Genomic DNA, 23005 nt, shown 5'->3' on the forward strand with positions numbered 1-23005 from the left:
ATGCGGTCAGTGCCGTGTTATAAGCAGGAAAACCTAGAGTTTAGTTAGTTGTGAGATAGTCGCCAGACAGTAAGGACGTGAACACGGATGTTGATGGATCTACGACTTTAAAATCCGTAACCAGACAACGACTGGTGAAGACACAGCAGACTGAGAAGACTTAGCGTGCGCTTTAGTGAACTGCAGAGAGTGTGAATTTGCGATGGCGCTGTAGGTACTTGTAGTTACGATCTGTAAGTGTTCAATAAAGCCAATTACCAATTCAAATGCAATCTATAGTCACTCCACAAGGTGACAGCATTATCAGGACTCACAGAATAGATAGGACACACTGAAACAAAAGACTATACAATTTACGATGGGTGACGTGTTAACACTCGACAATTCGATGCTATGGTAACGCGAAATTGCTCATTTCTGGGCTTTCACTCACCACTACAAAATATTAGGTATACTCGTATATAAGGACTAAGGCCGATAACAGTGGTCGAGTGGTCTAGGGCATGAACTGCCTTCCCCGGCCGAACACTGGGATCGTTGTTTCGAATCTCACTAAAGGCATGGTTGTCTGTCTGCGTTTAATATGTTTGTACTGTTCGGTGTGTAGAAGCGTTTTTGCGAAAGGGTTGATCCCCAATCCAAGGAATCCTGTCGATCGTCTTAGGATTAAGAAACTGAAGTGAAACAAAGAGTTTCATGGATTCCATTGTTCCAAAGTGGGGCAACAAAAAAAAAAAATATATATATATCACTCACTCATGGAGCTGAGCCCTTCTTGAGAAGCCGCCAATTCTGCAGCTACTCAAGAACTTCCCCGCATTTTATGGAACCCGAAAGCTCATTACCGTGTTCACAAGAGCCCTCCTCCTGTCCCTATCCTGAGCCAGATTAATCCAATCCGTACCATCCCATCCTATCTATCTAAGATCCACTTTAATATTGTCCACCCACCTACTTCTTAGTCTTCCTTCCGGCTTTCTCACCAATATCCTATATGCATTCATCTTCTCCCCCATTCGTGTTAAATGCTCTGCCCACCTCATCCTCCTTGACTTGATCATTCTAATTATACTTGGAGAAGGGTACAAGTTATGAAGCTCCTCGTTATGCAGTTTTCTCCAACCTCCTCTCACTTCATCTCTCTTCGGTCCAAATATTCTCCTCAACACCCTGTTCTCAAACACCCTCAGTCTATGTTCCTCCCCTAATGACAGAGATCAAGTAAGGATATATGACCGGGACTAGAGATGATCATTGTGATAAGGAGCAAGCAGCTCTATGCAGCAGAATCCTCAGTATGGCAGTTGATCGGTTGGTTTAGAAATTTCCTACCTTCTATGAAACTATAAGTTTCATTACAGTGCTCAACAAAGGCCTCTATTCTTCCTGGTCCTGAGCCATTTGAATGAAGATCGTATTCCTCCGAAGCGTTGTTAAGCACTTTACGGAATACATGGCGCCAAATCCTGGGAGAGAGCAATCCCCATATTCAGCTTCCTGACAAACTGAAATCTCATATGAGACAAGTTATTCTCTGTGAGAAATCTACCCTATACGACATTCGCACATTCGAATATTGTCTTAAACTCTGAAGATGGAGGCAGCTAATTATCTCGAAACGTCGGTAAACATTGATCATGATGAACGTTATTGTATCCCAGGAGACAGTGTTCTTTATTGCCATCTGAGGTCATTATTTGGAATTTTATTCTTCCACAAAGAAAATACTCCTCTTTTTGTGAATAATAATGATGATGATGATGATGATGGTCAAGTTTTCAAACTTATAACATGTTTAATAAACATGTTCATAACATGGCACTTTTAAACTGGATACATTAATCATGAGATCTGAATATATTGACGCCATTTTGTGGAGCAGAGGAAGATGGCGCTGACAGGTATTGAGGTTATGATTCGATTCAGCGTTCGTCCTGTCTCCACTCTCAGTTTCCTTATGATTCTCCCTTCCCTTAGCCGCTTAACTGCACTTGTTCTTTCTCCACACGTTTACATTCGTACTACTCAGCTTCCTAGATTTCTCCGGTTTAATTACCCGCATCTTGACGCTCTCTTGATTTCATTAACAATTAATAATACCTAGCCTTATTATCATTATTCCTCTTTCCTTTCATTTTGCACTCTACTGAAAATTTCGTGTTACTTTTTTTTTTTCACCAGTGAACGGCCATTTTGAACACGATAATGAACCTTCAGGTTCCATATAATGCTGGGAAATTCTTACGTTGCTTGCAGAATTGGTGGCTCCTCAAGAAGGGCTCAGCTCCATAAGTAAGTAAGTATTGTTGTTATTGCTAGTGGAGTGGGACTAAGTACCTTGTACTGCGGCCACTTCTGGCCTATTGTACCAGCCTCAGATGATAGGTGAGGGTGATTGTGGAGTAATTGGTGGAATGAAGATTGGCAGGGGAAACCGAAGTACTCGGAGAAAACCTACCCCAGCGCCACTTTGTCCACCACAAATTCCACTTGACCAGACCCGGGATTGAACCTGGGCCGCCGCGGTGGGGAGCCAACGACTAACCGCTTGAGCTACGGCGTAGAAAAGTAAATAAGTAAGTAAGTAAGTACTTTCTTTCACAAGAAGTGCATCACGAGACGAAAGTGAAAAGATGATCGGAACGAAAGTTGTGGAAAAACTTCCACAAACTTTTGAAAGAAAAACGAAAGTCTGGCATAATAACGAAATTACTGTCTCGCATCCTTGATCTTTCAACTCCTAGAATTCCCCAAAGTCCAAAACAGGAATAACTTTTTAATATATTGAGGGATGAACTGACATAACTCAATTGAGGATATCCCGACACTGAAAACCAGACAGACTGGGATAATTTTTTACCCGACAAGAAAACTCTCATTTTTCGAAGCCTTTATCCGAGTTCCTGAGTACAGCTCATTATGACATAACTAAAACTCTCTCCGTCATGGCGTGCAGTAACATCAGTGCTGCCGGCTGATCTTGTGAGTAACGTCACCTTGAGTTTTTGCGTCATTACTCTGGCTTGCAATCAGGCACAAGTAATTCTTAGTAATTCATGTAAGGTAAGGTAAAGTTTTGCCGGTCACGGTAGCCAAGTAGTCTTAAGGCATATCCTGTCTTCGCTTGCTCGGAAACCGGGATCTTGTGTTCGAACCCCACTCATGGTATGGATATTTAGTATGTGAAGGTGCGTTTTTCTATGTTTATGTACAGGTGGAGGCCTTGCGAAGGGCTGATCTCCCGCCCAAGGGGTCCTACGAATGTCTAAGATCTAGTAAACCGAAGTGAAACGGAGAGCTTCATGGAGGTAGGCCAAGGCCCAAATTGGTGCTGGCTAAGCAGCCCCTTCCTAGGTAATGTCTGCAACAATACGCGACAAAAGTAGACGTCTATTGCTAGGCAATGAACATGTTTTCCGTGAGGTCAGACCCCAGGCTCTATAACAGTGAGTGAATCTGGCTCCAAGAATAGTGGATTAGTGTAGTGTGGTTAGAAGTTATCCCGTGTGGAGTCTCTGTCAAACACCGCCACCGTAGCCCTGCGAGTCGTAGGAGGCAACGAAAAAGGAAATTTCGAATCTGAAACAGTAAAATACAGTCGCGAGTCTCATGGGACTCGGACCTGAGAATGAATGCCCTGGCGAGGTCCAGCAGCAATTGTAAACGACAGAGAAATCCCCTCGTCCGAGAGGGCACCCAACATCAACATATCTGCAAATGACAGTAATAAAAATCTGTTCGTAAACCCTAGATGGATGCTTTACTCCAAGTTAGATTGTTCGACTGACCGTCGGTCGCAGCACAAGACCCAGACTCAGGTTAGAGGTCCAGAGTGTCCAGTCGAAGATAGCGATTTGTGAAATGTTGTAACAAGTTGTAAAATGTAATATTTGAGGTTTTCACGGAGGTAACTATAAAGAAAGCAGCCTTCTGGGATTTGGCACCGTGTATATGTGGTGTTAACCGACGTTTCGGAGGAACGTATCGCCTCCATCTTCAGGGTAGAAGGAAAAATATAAGAAATCCGCAAGCGAAGAGACCGTGAGAACCGGTTTGTGTTTTTTACCTGTTCTCATGGACTCTTCGCTTGCGGATTTCTTATATTTTTCCTTCTACCCTGAAGATGGAGGCGATACGTTCTTCCGAAACGTCGGTTAACACCACATATACACGGTGCCCAATCTCAGAAGACTGCTTTCTTCAAGTTGTATAACTGTGCAATAAATTCGATCATCACATCCAAACCCCGTTTTATAAGTCACGCAAACCCCTAATATGTGTCAGTACATATTGTGACGTGGAAGGCGCAACGCTCGGTAATCCCCCCCTTTTTTCAGCGGTGACGTAACAGCATCGGAGCATCTGCCGCTGCTACGGTAACAGGCCAGTCAACACTCCGTCCCCTTCCCCCGCTGTGACGTAACAGCACTTCCCACAGTGACGTAACAGGGGACACCGCGATTATTACGCAGCAATAAACAACTCTCGGCAGCGTTTCCCAGCAACGCCTGTAAACACGACGTTGCGCAACAGTGGTAGCTATCACGTAATTCTTTTCTCTGTTGTCAGTGCGGAAGCTACATAAGTAGTGAGTAGTGAGTTTTGAGCCAGTTACAAGAGAGAGTATTGAGTTACGAGTAACCAGTCAGTTGCAGTCTAGCATTCGCCGGAGTGAGTTGAAGTCCATTGTTATTGAGTTGTATCGAGAGAATGGCAGTGGCTCCAGCAGACGAAGTAAGTGTGTTACTGCTGATGGCAGTAGTTGTAAAATTGTAAACTGTGTAAATGTAAGAGCGAATGTGCAATAAATTCGCTATAATGAATTCGGCGTGAAGTTATTTTTCGCGTTACATACCCAACACGTGACAATATAAACAGCGACTTAAAAGCATCATCACCAGAACTGGCTTACAAATTTGTGGAAATCACGTGCCCAGGATTCCATTCGAGACGTTACTGAAACAAATGACAGTCATTACAGAATATCTTTCGGATTTTGATGTTTTTGTCTGCAGGTCTGATATGAGAAGAGGGTTTAACGTAACGGACTATCTGCTAATATCACACGCGTTAATTCTACCCCCATTTAATTACAAATGATCTACACCCTACTGCGCATCTGAGTCCTCAACATTTGGAATAAGGAATCCATATCGGAGACAGAGAGAGAGAGAGAAAGCCAGGAGTATATTGCAGACGTCTATTCGTCTCGTATTTTTGCTGCAGGGCGACTGGATCTGGGTCCCCTATTCCACCAAATATATCACTTCACGTTAGACACACATACTGCACTTGCTGGGCTCATGCGAAACTTTCCGTTCAGCAGACTTCATAGTCGTCTCTCCTTGCCTTTTTCTAGTGTTCTCGTTCTTGACGAGATATACTGGCCATTATGCTGAGATGGGTTAACCATTTAACTCTAATCTATTCCTTTATTTAATTCCTTATGCATAGAATCGTTTTTAATTTTGTCTAGTCTGATGCGTAGTTGGTTGAGGCACTATGCTACAAGCCGGAAAGTCGCGGGTTCAAGTGCCGATGAGATCATTGGATTTTTTCAATTGACCTAATCCTTCCAGCCGCACTATGGCCCTGGGGTCGACTTGGCCTCTAACAGAAATGAGTACCAGGAATTAATTAAACAATTTTCCTGGGCAGTAAAGAGCGGCCGGCACGTAAGGCTGACCTTAGCGCCATCTTTGAGCCGATTGTCTAGATAATATGGAGCCCTTAACGTCTCACAACCCTATGGGCCTTCACGGCCTTCTACAGGGATAGCTTTACTTTCGTTTAGTCTGATGCTTTCCTTGAAACGTTTTAAACATTCTATGTTAGGAAACCCATTGACAAGGCCAAGATCCTACTGGGTTTTAGCTCCAGTAAAGAAGAAGAAGAAAAAGAATTTATTTCACTAAAGGTGTGGTGTACGGTAATGGGAAGGCTGTATGATCTCTGCATATATTTCGTGCAAGTGTTGCGGAATAAAAATATCAATAGATTATCTTATAATTACAGTATTTTATTCTTAAGAGTATCTTAACTTTTTATAAATGTACTGTACATCCGAAAGAATTGCAACGAGTACAGACACACAGAAAATATGAACAACAAGTTCCATAATGAATATTACTTTATATACTTTGGACAAAACACTTGTAGAATATATTACAGTAGATGACATTCTATATAAAAATGTATTTATTTTATCTACAAAACATTATATTTAAACTTAATAAAGAAATGCATAGATTTATTAATTACACTAACGGACCGATTTTTATTATTATTATTATTATTATTAGTACTATTATTATACTAAATAAATATATGGTCAGGGTACAAATGGATCCTATATTTACTAATTGTCCATTGCCTCCATGAATCTACGCTCCGCACATCAGCGTAGGTTCACAAGACCATGAATCGTATCATAGTGATTAACATCGTAATGAATCGAATAATAACATTTTAACGGCAACGAAGAATATGATTACAATTTTTACAATGATTATATAATATGTATTAGAATTACTTCAGGACTTCTCTACATTGTGACGAAATCCTTATGGTTACAGGTGATCATCACATAATGCTTAATTAAGTTTAGTGTCTGTGCGCATGTAAGAAAATATAGTCCAGAGGAAATACAAACAGATACAGACAACAACAGTTAGAATATTAGCAACACTTACAAATAATAGTTTCCAACTGCTTCCAAGTCTCTTGGGGCTCGTAAGGTCCTTGGTAGCGTCCTTATATGGGATCAGGCAGTATCCCAATTCAGCAATTCTCATACTGTGACTGGTTCAGTAATACTAAGGATTAATGACAATAATTTACGAAAAGACGAAAATTTGTCCAGCTTTGCAACAGATTAAAGATGCACACTGTTCACTATATTGTATAAAATGACTATATTTTTCGGCAAGTTATTTGGTGTGATACTTATTGCAATAGCACTGATTCTTACAAGCTTTTTCAACAAAATATTTTACAGAAATACAATTTACAAAACACACATACTTACTCTAGCCTCGGACTGTTTTCTGTGACAACCAATGTCCTTGTCTTATTTCAAGACTATGAAATATTTGTATTACATTTACAGAACGTTGTGAAAACACCCCTTAAAGTTAGAATGTAATCCACTTTCCTTTTCCGGAAAGATATTTATGTTATCATTTTGTACCACATTAAATTACATGGCTTTCTCAACAGAAAGACTTACAGTTAAAACAATATTAAACAATATTATATTACATTTGCATATTTTCATAATTCGAAATTTTCCATTTCCAATTAAATTTCATATTATTTTATGGTTGATTGTTCTGTTACAGTATAAAGAAACAAAATTACATTGTAATCACCTTTCTTAAATACAGTCATTTAATTCACACAACAGTCATGAATGCCGCCAGCAATTTTCTAAAGGGGGTTAACTAGAAATTTTTCTTAAAATTTATATTTAAACCTTTCAAGAATATTTTTACTGATTGCCCTACAGTTGTGGGTCTCCATAATAATGGCGCCACATATAAAAATAATTTTAATTTTTGTATTGAGATTTTAAGCATTATCTTCTTTGTAGTTTCGATTTCTTTTAAAAAATCCGATAAAAATGGTGGGAGTATCTGGATTGCTTCCGTGCCGGCGTTCATGACAAACCTTGTACATCATAGTAAACTTCACAAACCAAGCATTAGCTCAGCACATACACAGCTATAAACACATTTTGTACCATTAATTTATCCTTAAATTTCCTACTCATGAAAACTGTCAATAATTCTCACTAAAATTAATAGCTAAATTTTTCATTTTGAGTAAATTAAATACAATACCCGTTTCAGACAGTTTTACCCGTTATCTGAACTTATATCAAATTCTAGGAATCAAGCAGATATTTTGATAATAATGGGAGGTTGCTTACACATCTAAAAGAACGTAACAATATGGCACCTTACTTAAACAAAACGTGTTCAGATTAAGTGTCATGTGTCGTAGTGAATGTGAAAGGGTTGAAATTTTTAAAATTCCTCTTGTATAATTGTAATATCCACAGTCCTGTTATTCAATAATTTCTTACCTCGTTAATCTCAAGCTGATCACGAAAATTAGGCTGCTCTACCACGGTCACAATCGAGGACATGCGAAGTATTATTCTTTTTGTGTGCAAATATCTCTTCAGCTTTTACGAGACCTCTACTAACCATGCGACTTAAACATTAGTTTCCGCGACCTTCCCAACAGCAGTCGCGTCCGATCGGATGAGTCGATCTCTTACCGTCTTCAGTCGCGTAGTTATGGTAAGATATTTTATTTAGTCGCGTTTGTTGCAGTGGTGAAATACGAGGCACACAACATTATATTTGCGCAAGAGACAGAGAAGTATCCGTTCATTTATAATTATAAGCTGTCTAAAGCCATTTCCTGATACAATGCAAGGCATCCAATTACACCGTCTGTCGCTTCAATGTGAGAATGAAGTGCAACTGATTTCATATGATTGGTGACCGCGATCTAGTGCATGCAGTTGGTGGCGCCAGCGGCAATGCAACCTTAATTATTTTTATTTTCTTTATTGCTAGTATGGTGGGACTAAGACCCTTGTACTGCGGCTACTTCTGGCCTATTGTACCAGCCCCAGATGATAGGTGAGGGTGATTGCGGAGTAACTGGTGGAATGAAGATTGGCAGGGGAAACCGAAGTTCTCGGAGAAAACCTGCCCCAGCGCCACTTTGTCAACCACAAATCCCACTTGACCAGACCCCGGGATCGAACCCGGGCCGCCGCGGTGGGAAGACAGCGACTAACCGCTTGAGCCATGGCGCGGCCATGCAACCTTAAACATCTGCCTTTATCAGTGGCGCCGGAGGTGACGGATGCATTCAGAATTTCTGATCTGAAAGTTTCATAATAAAAAAATGTTCAGCCATGGGATTGTGAGACGTCGAGGCTCCCACATTTTTCTAGACATTTGGCTCACAGATGGCGGTGAGGTTGTCAGCCTTACGCGCCGACCGCCCTTTAACCCCAGGAAGATTCCTGGTACTAATTTCTGTTAGAGGCTGAGTCCACCCTAGGACCACAGTGCGGCTGGAAGAATTAGGTCAATTGAGAAATACATTAATCTCATCGGGAATCGAACCCGTGGCCTTCCGGCTTGTAGCATAGTGCCTCAATCAACTACGCTACCACGTGCACCGAAATAATACAACTCAGTTACTAATGTTTTGCTTGCTGAAGGAGTAAATTATTGAAGTTTTATATGAAGCTTTAATTTTTCTAGTGTGAAGGCAACATGTTAGTTTGCCAGAGCTGCTATTCATATATGAGGTCATTAAAATTTAGATGTCCTGCAGAAGTCAATCTATATATTTAATTATGTAATTTATAAAAAATAAGACACCATACGCTGTCGAAAATATAAATTTTTGTTAAAAGTAAACAATTTTGATAGGGAAAAACAAGTATCAAACCCACGATTTTTGTGCATGATACCGTAAACCAAGTTCATGGAGCTGAGTCCTTCTCAGTAAGTCGTCAATCGCTCAGCTACTCAAGAAATTCCAAATTTTTATGGAACCCGATGGCTCATTACCGTGTTCGCAAGAGCCCTCCACTGGTTCCTATCCTAACAAAACATTTCCTTTCATGATAAGTCAAGGATGGAGTCAAAACAACTAAATCACAAAACTTCCTAGAACTATTTATATTCACATTCGAACGGCTGTGATGCACCGACTTTCAATTACAACCACTACGAATACATGGGGACAGTTCGAATACATCCCTTGTCTCTTAAACTGCAAGAGACCGACTTATGAGGCCGGAAATATGGCTGCCACTCCTACAGATGTCTCTGTGTCTGATATTAAGATTTGAGAAGTTTTGCAACTGACAGTTTTGCAAAAGTACTGTATACATACAGAGAGTCTCAAGAGGAAGGTCAGTATTTAAGAAGGTCATAGTATCGGCCATAAAGGTAAAAGGTAAAGTTAAAGCTGTCCCTGTGCTCAACGAATTTAAGCACTACGCTATGAAGGCGTATGGAGGAGTTGATATATAGATCCAGATTCTCTTGACCTCGGTACTAGCTGGAGGTGAGTGGTCAGCTTCACGCCCGGTCGCTTTACCCCCGGTACCCATAGGATAGGAGGTTGTATGGACCCCAGAGCCGGTGTGGACGCTGTGGAGAAGAGAAAATTCTTGACCCTACCATGACTCGAATTCCGAACCTTCAGTCGTCCAGCCCGCACCCAGTCACTACACCGACAGCGATCTAAGAAAAAAAAGTGTATAGGTACATTTGTCCTTTTCCGAACGGTTTCCGAGATAGAGCTATTTCACTGTACAGACGAGCAACACGCCATGTCCTCACATGAGTTGCACCGAGATAGAGCTATTTCACTGTACAGACGAGCAACACGCCATGTCCTCACATGAGTGCATTGATGTTGACGGCGGAATTTTCGAAAATGTGTTATACCAGGTAAACTGTAACAACTTTGTCACTTGAACAATAAATACCGGTATTAGAAACAGTAGGTAATATCTCTTTCTTATCAACAGTTTTGGAACTGTGCAGTGAAATAGCTCTATCTCTGGAACCGTTCGGAATAGGACACATATACACATACAGTATTTTCTTAGAATTACGAATAGTATGACCTCCTAGAATATTGACCTTTCCTGCTTGGACATTCTGTATATATGCGCATGTACATGTATGCCACATTTTTGTTCCGAACAAAAACAAGAAGTATCAAATAAGGCTTAACTTTAAAACCACTTAAAAAGATTCTTAACATGTTTAGCATTAGATACTACATATTATATTTTCGGGCAAAAAGTTTATTTTATCAAGTGAAACGTTTAAAACAAACTGCTATATCCATATGTACAAACACGAGCTGCCTNATTATTCTGCAAAATTAAATACAGAGAAATATAACTGCAGATGACACTAGTAATGTATGAGATTCCAAACAACTTCACGTAACGAAACAAACATTCATTCCAAGGCAAAGGACGTATTGAAATGATGCAAGTCTCACAACTGGGGATTGTGAATTATACAATTCGAAATTTCAGCAGTAATTAATGTATACAAGCGCCTGAATATTCATAATCTATATGAATAAAAATGTAACTGCTGGTTTTTTTATTTTCTTTGGCCTTTTATCTTGTTTCTGTTGCAAGTAGGATGTTGTGGTAGAATTAAATAAGTGCTTCAAAGCGAGAGAACTACTCCCAAGTCTGAGAAATTCCAGGTGTCGGAATGCATTTACTGAGGAGATTTTTAAGTAAAATAATACTCATTCAAAAGATGAAAATATTTATTACACATTTGGAAGGATGAATTTGTCATGGGACAGTGGTGCTATTATCTCAGGAATTCATTCGAAGTTATGCCAAATCTCTCTCTCTCTCTCTCTATATATATATATATATATATATATATATATTATGTCTCGTAAAAGTCATATAAAGCAATTTAAGTGATCTGGTTTCATGAGAAAAAACAAAATATACAGTTAGATATTATATAATTAAAATACAATACATCTGATGATTTATGAAGAATATTTTTAATTATACCCTGTAAAATTTATTAAAAGAATCTGTTACATTTTACATAGAAATATATGGAGGGGTAAGTAGAGGAACCTGGGTTATAAAGGCCTTTCATATAAGGATCAGTGTACATAAAATTACGGGTGTTTTTAAGTAGTGGCTAATTATATAGCACCATAAATTTCGTTGCTATAAGACATTCAAACTGCAATCTCTACTAAGAAATACATTAAATACGGTTATTCAGAGAAACTCGAAATTATTTCAGAACTTGAAACAGTAACCTCTTAAATAACGCTTTGTGAGACATAGTTCTTCTAAAGGGTTCTGACGATGGTGGATGACACACAGAATTACTGAGGCTTTGAACTTTTTCCACCGTCCGGAATTTTAGATAATAGTGGACACAACGTTTATGGAACTAGAACTGTTTCCAGCTTCAGGTGAGAAAGGAAGACACCTACTCAGTTGAGCCCCTTAGAAAGAGCTAATCTCCATCACTGGACCTTTCTAAGCTCTTTCTAAGGGGCCCAACTGAGTAGGTGTCTTCCTTTCTCACCTGAAGACGGAAAGAGATCCAGTTTCCGAAACGTCGTGTCCTCAATTATCTAAAAGTCCGGACGATGGAAATAGTATAAAACCACAGTAGTTCTGTATATATGTAAGTTCTTATAGAAAGTTTCATCTGTTTTAATATAATAATGAAAAAATCAATTTACTCTCCTAACATAGCAATGCTGTGCTACTTTTCTTTCGAAGTGATTCTTTTATATTAAGGAAACAACCTCCCCTCCAGACATTTGTGTCCACCCACATCTCTGCTTGATACTAGACAAACACATTGGAAGACATTCTACTTGTTCTTGTTCTTGCTCTTGTTCTTCTAACTCAAAATGTACAATTAAGCTGCAGCAATCCTCGTGTACGGTGCTCATAATTATATATACACACTTCTACACATATTAAATATTATATTACATATTATACGTATTTATAAACACACTGAGATGAATTTTTGTGTCATCCGCAAAATATTACAAAAGCTTTTATGCTGAATATAATTCCACTTCTTTTTTTGATCTATTAAAGTGATAGACTAACCACATAGTACGTCAATTGCACAGATAATTCGTTATTATGACAGGTGGGGCAAACATACACATTCGTGACACAATACGAAATTCTAAATTCGGCAGCAAACATGTAGTCCGCTGGCAACTGTAAGAGTTCTTCATAGATGGCAGCATTGCGGGAACTTTCATGTCGTACCATGAAATGAGGCTACTTGCCAAAATGGGTAAGTTAACTATACGTTGTAACTGTACTGATGTTAGTTCAGTTTCTGGGTGGTCACACAGTGTGGGAGTGGGTGAAGAATGAAGATTGTGTGCGTTTCTTTGTCAACATAAACGTATATATACACAGAAATTCACCTACGATGCACTCATCCACACAATACAACCAACCAGGAACTGAATAAACGTCAACAGCTAAGAAACGTAGAAACTTAAAATCAATAATTAGGACTTTATTATTTCAGCTCTTTTAGATCTGTTATCTAAGTTGATGATACTAGAAACAACGTTGCAGCCCAAAATTGTTTCCTGACAGGTTTTAAAGTCAAACAGAGAAATTTGTATTTCGTATGGTAGCATCGATCGAAGTGTAAAGGCAGCAAAAAGTTAACGTCGGAATATTTTATTCCACTTTTTGGTTGAGGGGCCATTCCACAAGCCGGAAGGTCGCGGGTTCAAGTCCCGATGAGGTCACTGGATTTTTTTTTTCAATTGACCTAATCCTTCCAGCCGCACTAGGCCCTGGGGTCAACTCAGCCTCTAATAGAAACGAGTATCAGGAATTAATTAAATAATTTTCCTGGGGAGTAAAGCTCGGCCGGCGCGTAAGGCTGACTACTTTACCGCCATCTTTGAGCCGATTGTCTAGATAATGTGGGAGTCTCAACGTCTCACAACCCTATGGGCCTTCACGGCTTCTTACAGGGATAGCTTTACATTTTCTTACTTACATAGTTCTATACCAAAAAGAGGACAAATTCAATTTGCTTCTGAAGGATGTCTGTCTATGTAGGGAAATGATATTTGAAAACCAGTCTTGCCTAGTTTCGGCTGTGTGTATGTATTCATAGAATGACAGGACATATATGAAAAGAATATTTTCCCTGTATTTAGAATCGTATCTATTTGAATATATGTCAACATGTCAGAAAAAGTGCTGGATCACGAATAGTATTTATGATGAAAGTTTTGAGGTTTTTACGGCGATGACTATGAAGAAAGTCGTCTTCTGGGTTTAGGCGCCGTGTATTCTTCGTTTTGGCCGACGTTTCGGAGGCCAAAACGAAGAATACACGGCGCCTAAACCCAGAAGACGACTTTCTTCATGTATTTATGATCTTTATTATTTTCCATGATTCCCTTATGACGCGGTCAGAATTATTTACAGTTCACGGTACAACAGCTATAATTCCTCTTGTATAACTACCTACCTACCTAACTAACTAAATGGCTCCATGGAGCTGAGCCCTTCTTGAGGAGCCATCACTTGTACAGTTACTCAAACATTTCACACCGTTTTATGGAACCTGAAAGTTCATTACAATGTTCACAACAGCCCTCCACTGCTCCCTGTTCTGAGCCAGATCAATCCAGTCTATACCATATGAATTTAAGTTTCATTTTATATTTTACAAAATCTTTCACTCAGAACCTCTCGTGTCAGATGCCCGAAAAATGATATTTCACTGTTGTAAATAATCAACATTTGAAGACTTCATTAAATGACGAATATATCTGTAATACAGGGAAATATAATCGTAACATAAGTTACTAGCTTCTGTATTAAATGAAGTTGTGCACAATGACATAACACAATGATTAGTAATTCAGAGAGTTTTGCAAAACGCATCTTAATAAAACATTAAGAAGTACAACATTTTGAACATGTTCTCCAATTACTTTTCGCCATATAATTACATTCTAATTCAATTACAAATTGCTCTGTTCGACTGAAAATAAAGTTGTTAACATTTAGCGAGGCTTAACAAATGATGATTAACATTATTAACTAGATAAAGTGTTGGTATGCAAAATTAAGAATTTCAGATGACACAAATTATTCACCCTTCACGTGCGTTGCATACGTTACGCAATAAGGCAACAAGTCAAAATACTGTACAACATCTCTCTTTGTCTCCTTTTGCCACAAGTAAAACAGTTCTCTTGTAATTATATATATTATACACAATGATTGTACCAGCAATGAGTAATATAAAATTAAATTAATCATATATGGCTTATTATTAATACAACATTACAAATTAAATATTCTTCTGTGTTTTAGAGGTTACAGATAAGTGCCAAGACAGATGTTTCTTCAGAAAGAAAAGGACCTTTCTACATTTTCGCAGATATGGTATGGTTCACTAAGTATCAATCATTATTAAGAGAGAGATTATTATTATTTTTACATGAAATTTATATAATTCTATATTTAATGAGCTGGAGACAAGCACCACGATTGGTGATGCTTCATGATTACATGGAACACTTTACTACTCTGCAAATATTATATAGCTTACTGAAAAGTATGTTCATGTTTAACATAGGAGAGAGTCTGTAGAGACTAACATGAAACTAAATTATGTTGCACATTATCTTAACGCTTTACTACTGAGCAAGATGTAGTTTATTCAAGAATTTCCATAACATAACAATGGGTAACGTAAAATGAAATGAGTTTTCAAAACCCACCTACTTGAATCAACTACAATTCATTTACATATGCTATTGGTAACTCCTACTATATAGCGTGTAATGATAGAACGATTATTAACAATGGATTACGAAGAATTTGGATGGCGGTGGTCGTGACCTAATTTAAGGTACTATCCGGATGTTTGGAGATACTGAGGAAAACCAAGACTACTCTCAAAATAATTGGCGTCCCCGTTGAGATTTTAACCAAACGCCTCTCGAATTAGAAATTGTTACCGTATTTAATTTTATGAATACAATACTGTGGCGTGCCGCCACAAAGGACAGAAGACACGTCCACTGATAGGCAACGGCTGCGATAAGAATGTATACTTCAGTGGGAACGGAATACCAGCAGGGCGTTGCCTATGGAACGCTGAAACAACAATGAGTTTCCCCGGAAATGAAAGGATATTCATGGAAACGAATACTACCAGCGTTACATAGGCAACATATGACAATATTATATTTATGTACCGATTGTCACATTTTCCAGTTTGCAAGTACTGACGCTTACAAAATGGTCCTGAACTCATTAACGTCTTCAATGGGCTGGAAGGTAATATAACGGTGTGAATGGTTTAATTTTGCTATTTGAAGAGATATAAGCGGGTTAAGACTCTTGTTAGCACTTAAAATACTTCGAAGAAAGAGACATACATCAGAAATACTACTCAAACATGTTAGAACACCTGAAACACAAATCCTTTGGTGTCTTAGCCGTAACTGGAGACGAAAGAGAGTGAATGAGGTTAATTTCTCAGTGAATTATACCCGTGACGTGTAATTAATAATGACAAATAGACCAGTCACACTTGCATGAATATATATTATATATTTGTCTTTATTTGCTCCTATACACGCTACAGTACCCTCTACTATTGCTTATAAATTAATGTGAGATTAATTTTCATTTGACGAATGACTATAAAAGGAACATAAGGAACAGGTATAGCTCAGTCAGCATAGTTGACACACTAAGGGCTGGGCGACCGAGGAACTGGGGTTCAATTCCTAGCAAACAAAAGAGATTTCTTCTCTCCTCCACATCGTCCGGACCGTCCCTCAGAACAACCCATCCTCACATCCAGTGGTTGCAGAATACTATTTCCCTTGGGATAAAGCGGACGGAGTGTGAAGCTGATTATTCAAGTCCATCTAGTGGCAAGGTTCAGTATAGGTGTGCAGTTGTATCTCCACTCCTCAATATGTCTTCATGGCTTGTTGCCTAATTAAGCACAGAGATTACATTATTTTGTGTGTACCTCTGAAGGGAACAGATCCCTGGGGTAAAGCGAGGGATTAGGACATTGTGTTAGAAGTGGAACGCATCACTCACGCCTCAGTTTAATGCAAACATTATTACTATGGACAGAGATGTGTGGTTTACCCTTCCGAGTAGGTCAGTACTGTTTTAATGCATCTGACTTGCGTTCGACATCCCGCCCGTTCGCTGATGACGTTCGGCTGTTCTGACTGTAACCGTTCTGATGTTATCCTCATTTCGTAATGCTGAACGCCAGATAAAAAAGTAAAGTTGTCTCTGTGCTTAGTTAATTATTCACCACGTAATGACGACGCGTGAGGGGGTGGATGTATAACTTGGCATTCTTAACATCGGCACTAGACGGATGTGAGTGATCAGCTTCACGCTTCGAGCTGCTTTACTTCCAGCGAAATCTTCTCCAGTAATCACTGCATAAGACGTGGTGTGAAGGGGGAAACAGCTCCTCTTCCTGCTGGAATTCAGACCCGATTCTGAGGTTTTCTTCAGCCAGTAGCCTAATCGTTATACTGACTGAAATATTCCCGCTAATTTTTACAATATATTTGCATTTGTGGCAACAGTGGAAATTCAGATAGAATCTGGACCCCTCTGAACATTACACGTGTGTGGCGACCAGCGAGACAACAAAGTGGGCCTATTTGTGTAATAATAACTAGTAATTTTAAGACGTGAGTATAGACAACTACTGAAACGTCGTGAAACGTAATAAATATATATCAGACAATGGAAATATCTACCATAATCCAATGAATATAAAGAAAACTATAAATCCAGCTTAATAAATTCTATGAAATGTATGTTTACTGTCAGAAATTGAGAACGCGCTTTTATATAACGAAATAGAACAGGGTTGTCCACTAAACTATGACTAGCGCCATGCGCTTTTATTTTAAATTCGCTTAGTGGGGGGTAAAGTCCAACTGGGTCTACTCGGTACGGCGGCCATTGATTGGCCTATTGTATCTGCCCCGGGTGATTATGGTGATGGATAATTTGGTGGAATGAAGATTGGGAGGGGAAACCGAAGTACTCGGAGAAAACCCGTTCCAGCGCCACTTTGTCCACCACAAATCCTCCTTGTCCAGAGCCGGGATCGAACCCGGGCCGCTGCGGTGGAAAGCCAGCGACTAACCACTTGAGCTATTTGGTACTGTATGACGTTGAAATATCCATGTAAAATATTTTCGGAAAATTTCAGTACGGACCAAAAACGAAAGAACAGAAGAGGAAATATTGAAATGTGGTAAATTTGTCTTAAGACGTGCTTCAGTTCTAGCCGAGAATCGTTTTTCTGAAAGATTCAAGATAAATACACAATATACTCACGCATTAATCTGTACAGAGAATTCGGAGAATAATTTATTTCATGTTAACCCCTTCTATAATACGAAGTGTCGTAATAAAACTGTTTCTCAGAATTACGGAGATTCTAGACTCTGTCCAACATTTAGAACTGCAAAGATATCACGACGTTTCGGAAGCAGAAGAAAGGCGCGTGATTATGAGTGTCGGCCAGAAAGCACCACTCACATTCATCGGACCAGTTCATTGCGTAACTGCCCATGTTTCCGAAACACTGCGTTCTGTTGGGAATTACCGATGATGGACAAATACAATAAAATTTGTAATCCTAAATGGCAATGTAGTATCAATAGAACCCTTCAGAACTGATTCATCATCATTTGTAATCTGCTGGCATGTCGAGACAAACACTTCCGGTTTTCAGTAAATGTAACGCCGGTACCCACATGGTGATATAACAGTAAAAATGGGATATTGCTAGAAAACATATGAGTACAGGAAGGGTTAAATGTTTTAGGAATCCTCCTCGAAGACCACCGCCTTAAAGTACAGAGAGTTTCGCGCCTCGGTGAGCAAGAGAGCTATGCTGGCGGGAGCGTAAGCTCCTGGTAGAGCCACTCAAGACATAGGGATAATGGGATCGGGGCCAGACGAAGTTTAGTCCTTGTTCTTTCAGTTTGGGTGTTGGGCGTTGGGTTAACAACCTCATCCTGAGAAAAGTTACTGTTAGGAAAACATAAAGGAGGCCAAGATCTAAACATGGCTATAACGCCAGTAAAGAAGACAATGTTTTAATAATGCATATTTAAACCATGTAGATCCAATCATGACAGTTTACAATACGATTCAGTTGTACAACAGAAGTTTAAGGAAAATTAATATTCTAAAGTTAAAATCTGAGAAAGAATATCCTTGAATATCACAGTATAAGTCATTGCTCCATTATATGTTCAGTGCAACAATGTGAGATACAATGCGTGGTTTCCTTATCTCATTCATCTAACTGTTGTTGATTTTAGAATTCACTTCTATTCTGTAACAAGTTCCCACACATACGAGTACTGCGAATTAGTTTAGACAAAAGACAGCATAAATATTCTTACTCTCATTCATGTTTATTCCAATTATTAATTTTATTAATTAGAGTAACAGGAAAAAATGTTACTACTGCTTCAATTATTTTTAATAGAAATATTTAAATTGCTCAGGTTATAAAATGATTTGATGGCGGTGATGTGATATATATATAAAATCTAACCTTTTTTTAAAAATTTCTTCTTCATTATACAAGGTTTGGTCTATCTTCACTACCACTGGTTCAACTCAAACCAACAATGGAAGAAGAGTTAAATCACATTTTCCTAACATAACCACTTCGGATATATAATTCTTACAATAGAGACAGATCACTTGCCTTTACATGGAAACGTGATTCTAACATCACAAAGGAGAACAAAAGGACGTAGAAACATGTAGCCTAATCAATGAACTTGCTGGTGGAGTATTACGGCATAGAGCTGCAACAAAGGACCTGCCAGTATTGAGCTCTGTGGGTCTCTATCATTAATGCAGGAGCAGACCTGCATCCGTGTTAACAGCAGAAAAGGATTACGTGTATCACAGGTGGCTTATGTTCAGAAGTACGTAAGTTAACTAATTACTTTTATCACTGTCTCCACCCACCAGCGCGTTGTTACCAGTAACAGAGAACAAAAATTATTAATATTTCTTGTAACATATACGAAATAAGTTACTTCGTATTAAATCTGGTAAGCTGATAAGAAAAAATGACATTAAAAATTATCATTACGCACAATCTTGTGATGACCCACTTACTGTTTGTTTAATAATTTAAAATAATGATCTTAATTAAAAATCAATAAATTTTATTCACAAACAAAATATTATTTTCTCATATTAACGTCCACAACAAATTATAAAGACATTAAGAAAGAACAAGAAACTGTAATTCAGTACATAAAATTGTAACGCGATGCAAAATTTTTGTGTCAAAATCTGAAATCAGCGTATCAAATTTAATACAATACATTAACTTTGCCCTTTCATATTACTATAATCATGTCAACTAGCCTGGTTTTAGTATTAAATGAAACGCTTAAGAAATTAGAAGACAATATTAATGTTTCTTAATCGAAGCCAGTCCATCAAGTTGAAGAGCACTTCCCAATTCCGTCGTCAATATAAAGAACTGAACAACCTGTTTCGCTGTGGTTTTCTCGTTCTGCAACCACCGCATGCTAACGGCAGGTAGTTCACCTCTTCCATTTAAACTGAGGCACTTTCCAAAAGCTTTCTCAAATTAATTTAACGGTCACAATTCCGTCACTAAACTATTTTAAAGTAGGAAAGAAGATGCAACCATAGAAGGGAAGGTATCTGGTGTATATCACTGCGGCGTTCTTTTGTTTATGTGTATGATATAATACTCATCGTCTTGCAACTTAGTTTCACTGACACATCAGCTATTTAGAAGTATCTGGGAGTGCGCCAGATTTCTCTGAGGATAAAAAATGATATTTTTTGTCTTATCATCTACGAATATCTTCTTTTTTCTTCTTTTTCTTGTGTTTGGTGGGTTTGTCTCTGCCGTCTGTACGCCTAACTCTGGCGCACAGCCAGCAGAAAACCACAAACAAACATCACTTAAACAGGATTCTCCGAAACGCCCGGCGGAAGTCCTTATTGAAGATGGTGTATATGACGGGATTGAGGGCAGAGTTCATGTAACCAAGCCAGAACGCGGTGGCGAATGCTCTCTCTGGTACCTGGCACCAGGCGCACATTGGCGTCAGAATATATAGGAAAAAGAACGGAAGCCAACAAGCGATGAAGGAGCCCATGATCAATCCGAGAATCAAGGTCGCCCTCTTCTCCTTTTTCCTCGCTAATCTCCGTTTCTCTCTCTCCGGATCACGTGGTTTCTGAATTCTGGGAACGTTTTCCGTAATATTTCCGTCACTACCCGGATGGTTCCCGTGACCAGGAGAGGCTTTACCCATGTCAATTACTTCTCTTTTCGCTTTGGACGTTGTCCGACGTCCAAATATCGGCTTGCATAGCCTCAACTTCAGAGGTTTGACAACGGCACATCGACTGACCACTCCGGAGTCAGATGACGACGGATCGAACTCACTCACCATATCCGTGTCTATACCGACGCTTGGCGCCCTACACCGCGTCATAGCGGCCTGCTGCTGTGCTACGTCACCGTTCACGGACAAAGTAGATCCACGAAACTGACATGACTGAAGCGGGTGTTTCGTCACAGTCATCGTCGGCCCAGTGCCAAATACTTTTAATGTGTCTTTAGGCGCTTCTAAGTATCTACCCCCATTTTCGTTTTCTTGTCCAGTGGTTCCCTCCGCGTTGTCACTTGTACTGATATCCGACGCGAAGTCGCAAGTCACTATGGGTATGGACATGGGTTGTGGAGGCTGCGTCACTATTGTAGCTATCCCCCCGTGTTCAAGCGTCACTCCACCCTCCACCACTACGTTCCTCATGGGAGAGTTACTGTTCACGTCACCACTAGCACCTCCTACTTGCTTGCTACTGTCACCGCTACCTTGTGCTGGCACCGTGGTGAAGCTCGTGCACTTCTCTTCCGGTGGCTGTCTGGGACGCGGCTGCTTGCGGATACCTCTCCTTGCCCGTGCCTTCGCAGCGAAGTAGATCCGGATGTACACGAACACCATGATGCAACTCGGGATGTAGAAGGAACCAAGTGCCGAGTAGAGTACGTAGCCGATGTCCTCACTCAGCTGGAAACAGACAGAAGCGCAGTTCAGGATCATGTGATATAACCCCAAGAATAAAGCCATAATGTTACCCCCGGAAAGTCTCGCTTGGTGTGTCTGTGTATCCCCCTTGAATGGCTGAACCAACTTTTATGAAACTTGGTATGCATAGCTTACCAAATGTTAATAGAACCACAGCGGTAGCGCAGATGGTTCAAGCACTATGCTACAAGCCGGAATGTCACGGGTTCGAGTCACGATGTGGTGGATTTATTTAATTTACCTGATCCTTCCACCCGCACTATGGCCCTGGGGTCGACTTAACCTCTAACAGAAATGAGTACCAGGAATCTTCTTGAGGGGTAAAGGGCGGCCGGCACGTAAGGCTGACAACTTTACCGCCATCTTTGAGCCGATTGTCTAGATAATGTGGGACCCTCAACGTCTCACAACCCTATAGGCCTCCATGGTTTCTTACAGGGATAGCTTTACCTCTTTTTTAGTTACAACAGTTAAGATGGTTTTACTTTTTCGTTATTATAAAATGAATTACGGGTATAGGCACCCTTTATCTCGAGGTAAATATTCAAGAGACATGAAGTCCAGACATGCAATAACACAGACCGATGTGTACCATCATCTGTCCTGCACTGTCCTCAGCTCTGCTTGTAGGTTACTCGCTTGGGTCAGATCATCCGTTTCTCCAAAACGTAGGTGGACACTGACCTCTGTGAGAACCTCAAATCCAATATGGGCTCAGTCTGGGATGTTGGCATTCTGTGACCACTGCCGAATGTCATTCGCTACTCGACCGTGAAATGTTAACATTTTGATTATGCTGGCCTTTTGACGGAGACGTGTCACTGGAATTTTGTCTCACTGCTTTGGAAATGGAGTGCAGTCCTTAGAGCTTTGTGACAACTCGGTCAGAAGTAACGTGTTAATGTTAGGTTACTTTATCATGCAGAATGTAAGTTGCCATGGCTACACGAACCAAGTGACCCAGCAAAAACTTCACACTTGTACGCACAAAGCTCTACTCCAATGACAATTTTATTTATTTGTGTTTGCTTAACAACGTTTTTTGTAGCTCAGATTATACAGTGTCGAATGATAAGGCTGATTCATGAATGATGAATTAGGAAAGACGTGGAAAGAACAAAAGACCGCCTTTGTGGTATAGTGGCTAGAGTGCCTGGTTACAGATCCAGAGATCCCGGGTTCGATTCCTGGAGCTACCAGATTTTCTGAGAAGTAGTGGGTCTTGAACGGGGTCCACTCAGCCTCGTGAGGATAATTGAGGAGC

The 23005-nt window shown here is 39.7% G+C and overlaps 1 protein-coding gene across 1 annotated transcript in view; it reads right to left on the reverse strand.

Annotated features, from left to right (window-relative positions):
- Positions 1–18537: 18537 nt before the first annotated feature.
- LOC111869297 (alpha-2A adrenergic receptor) overlaps positions 18538–23005 on the reverse strand; it is a 482426-nt gene continuing 477958 nt past the window's right edge. Inside the window, exon 2 of the mRNA XM_033753377.1 lies at positions 18538–21723. Within this exon, the coding sequence (XP_033609268.1) occupies positions 20602–21723 (1122 nt within the window). The 3' untranslated portion in view covers positions 18538–20601. The remainder of the gene's footprint in view (positions 21724–23005) is intronic.

Source organism: Cryptotermes secundus, unplaced genomic scaffold, assembly GCF_002891405.2.
Source record: "Cryptotermes secundus unplaced genomic scaffold, Csec_1.0 scaffold124, whole genome shotgun sequence".
Lineage (NCBI taxonomy): Eukaryota > Metazoa > Arthropoda > Insecta > Blattodea > Kalotermitidae > Cryptotermes > Cryptotermes secundus.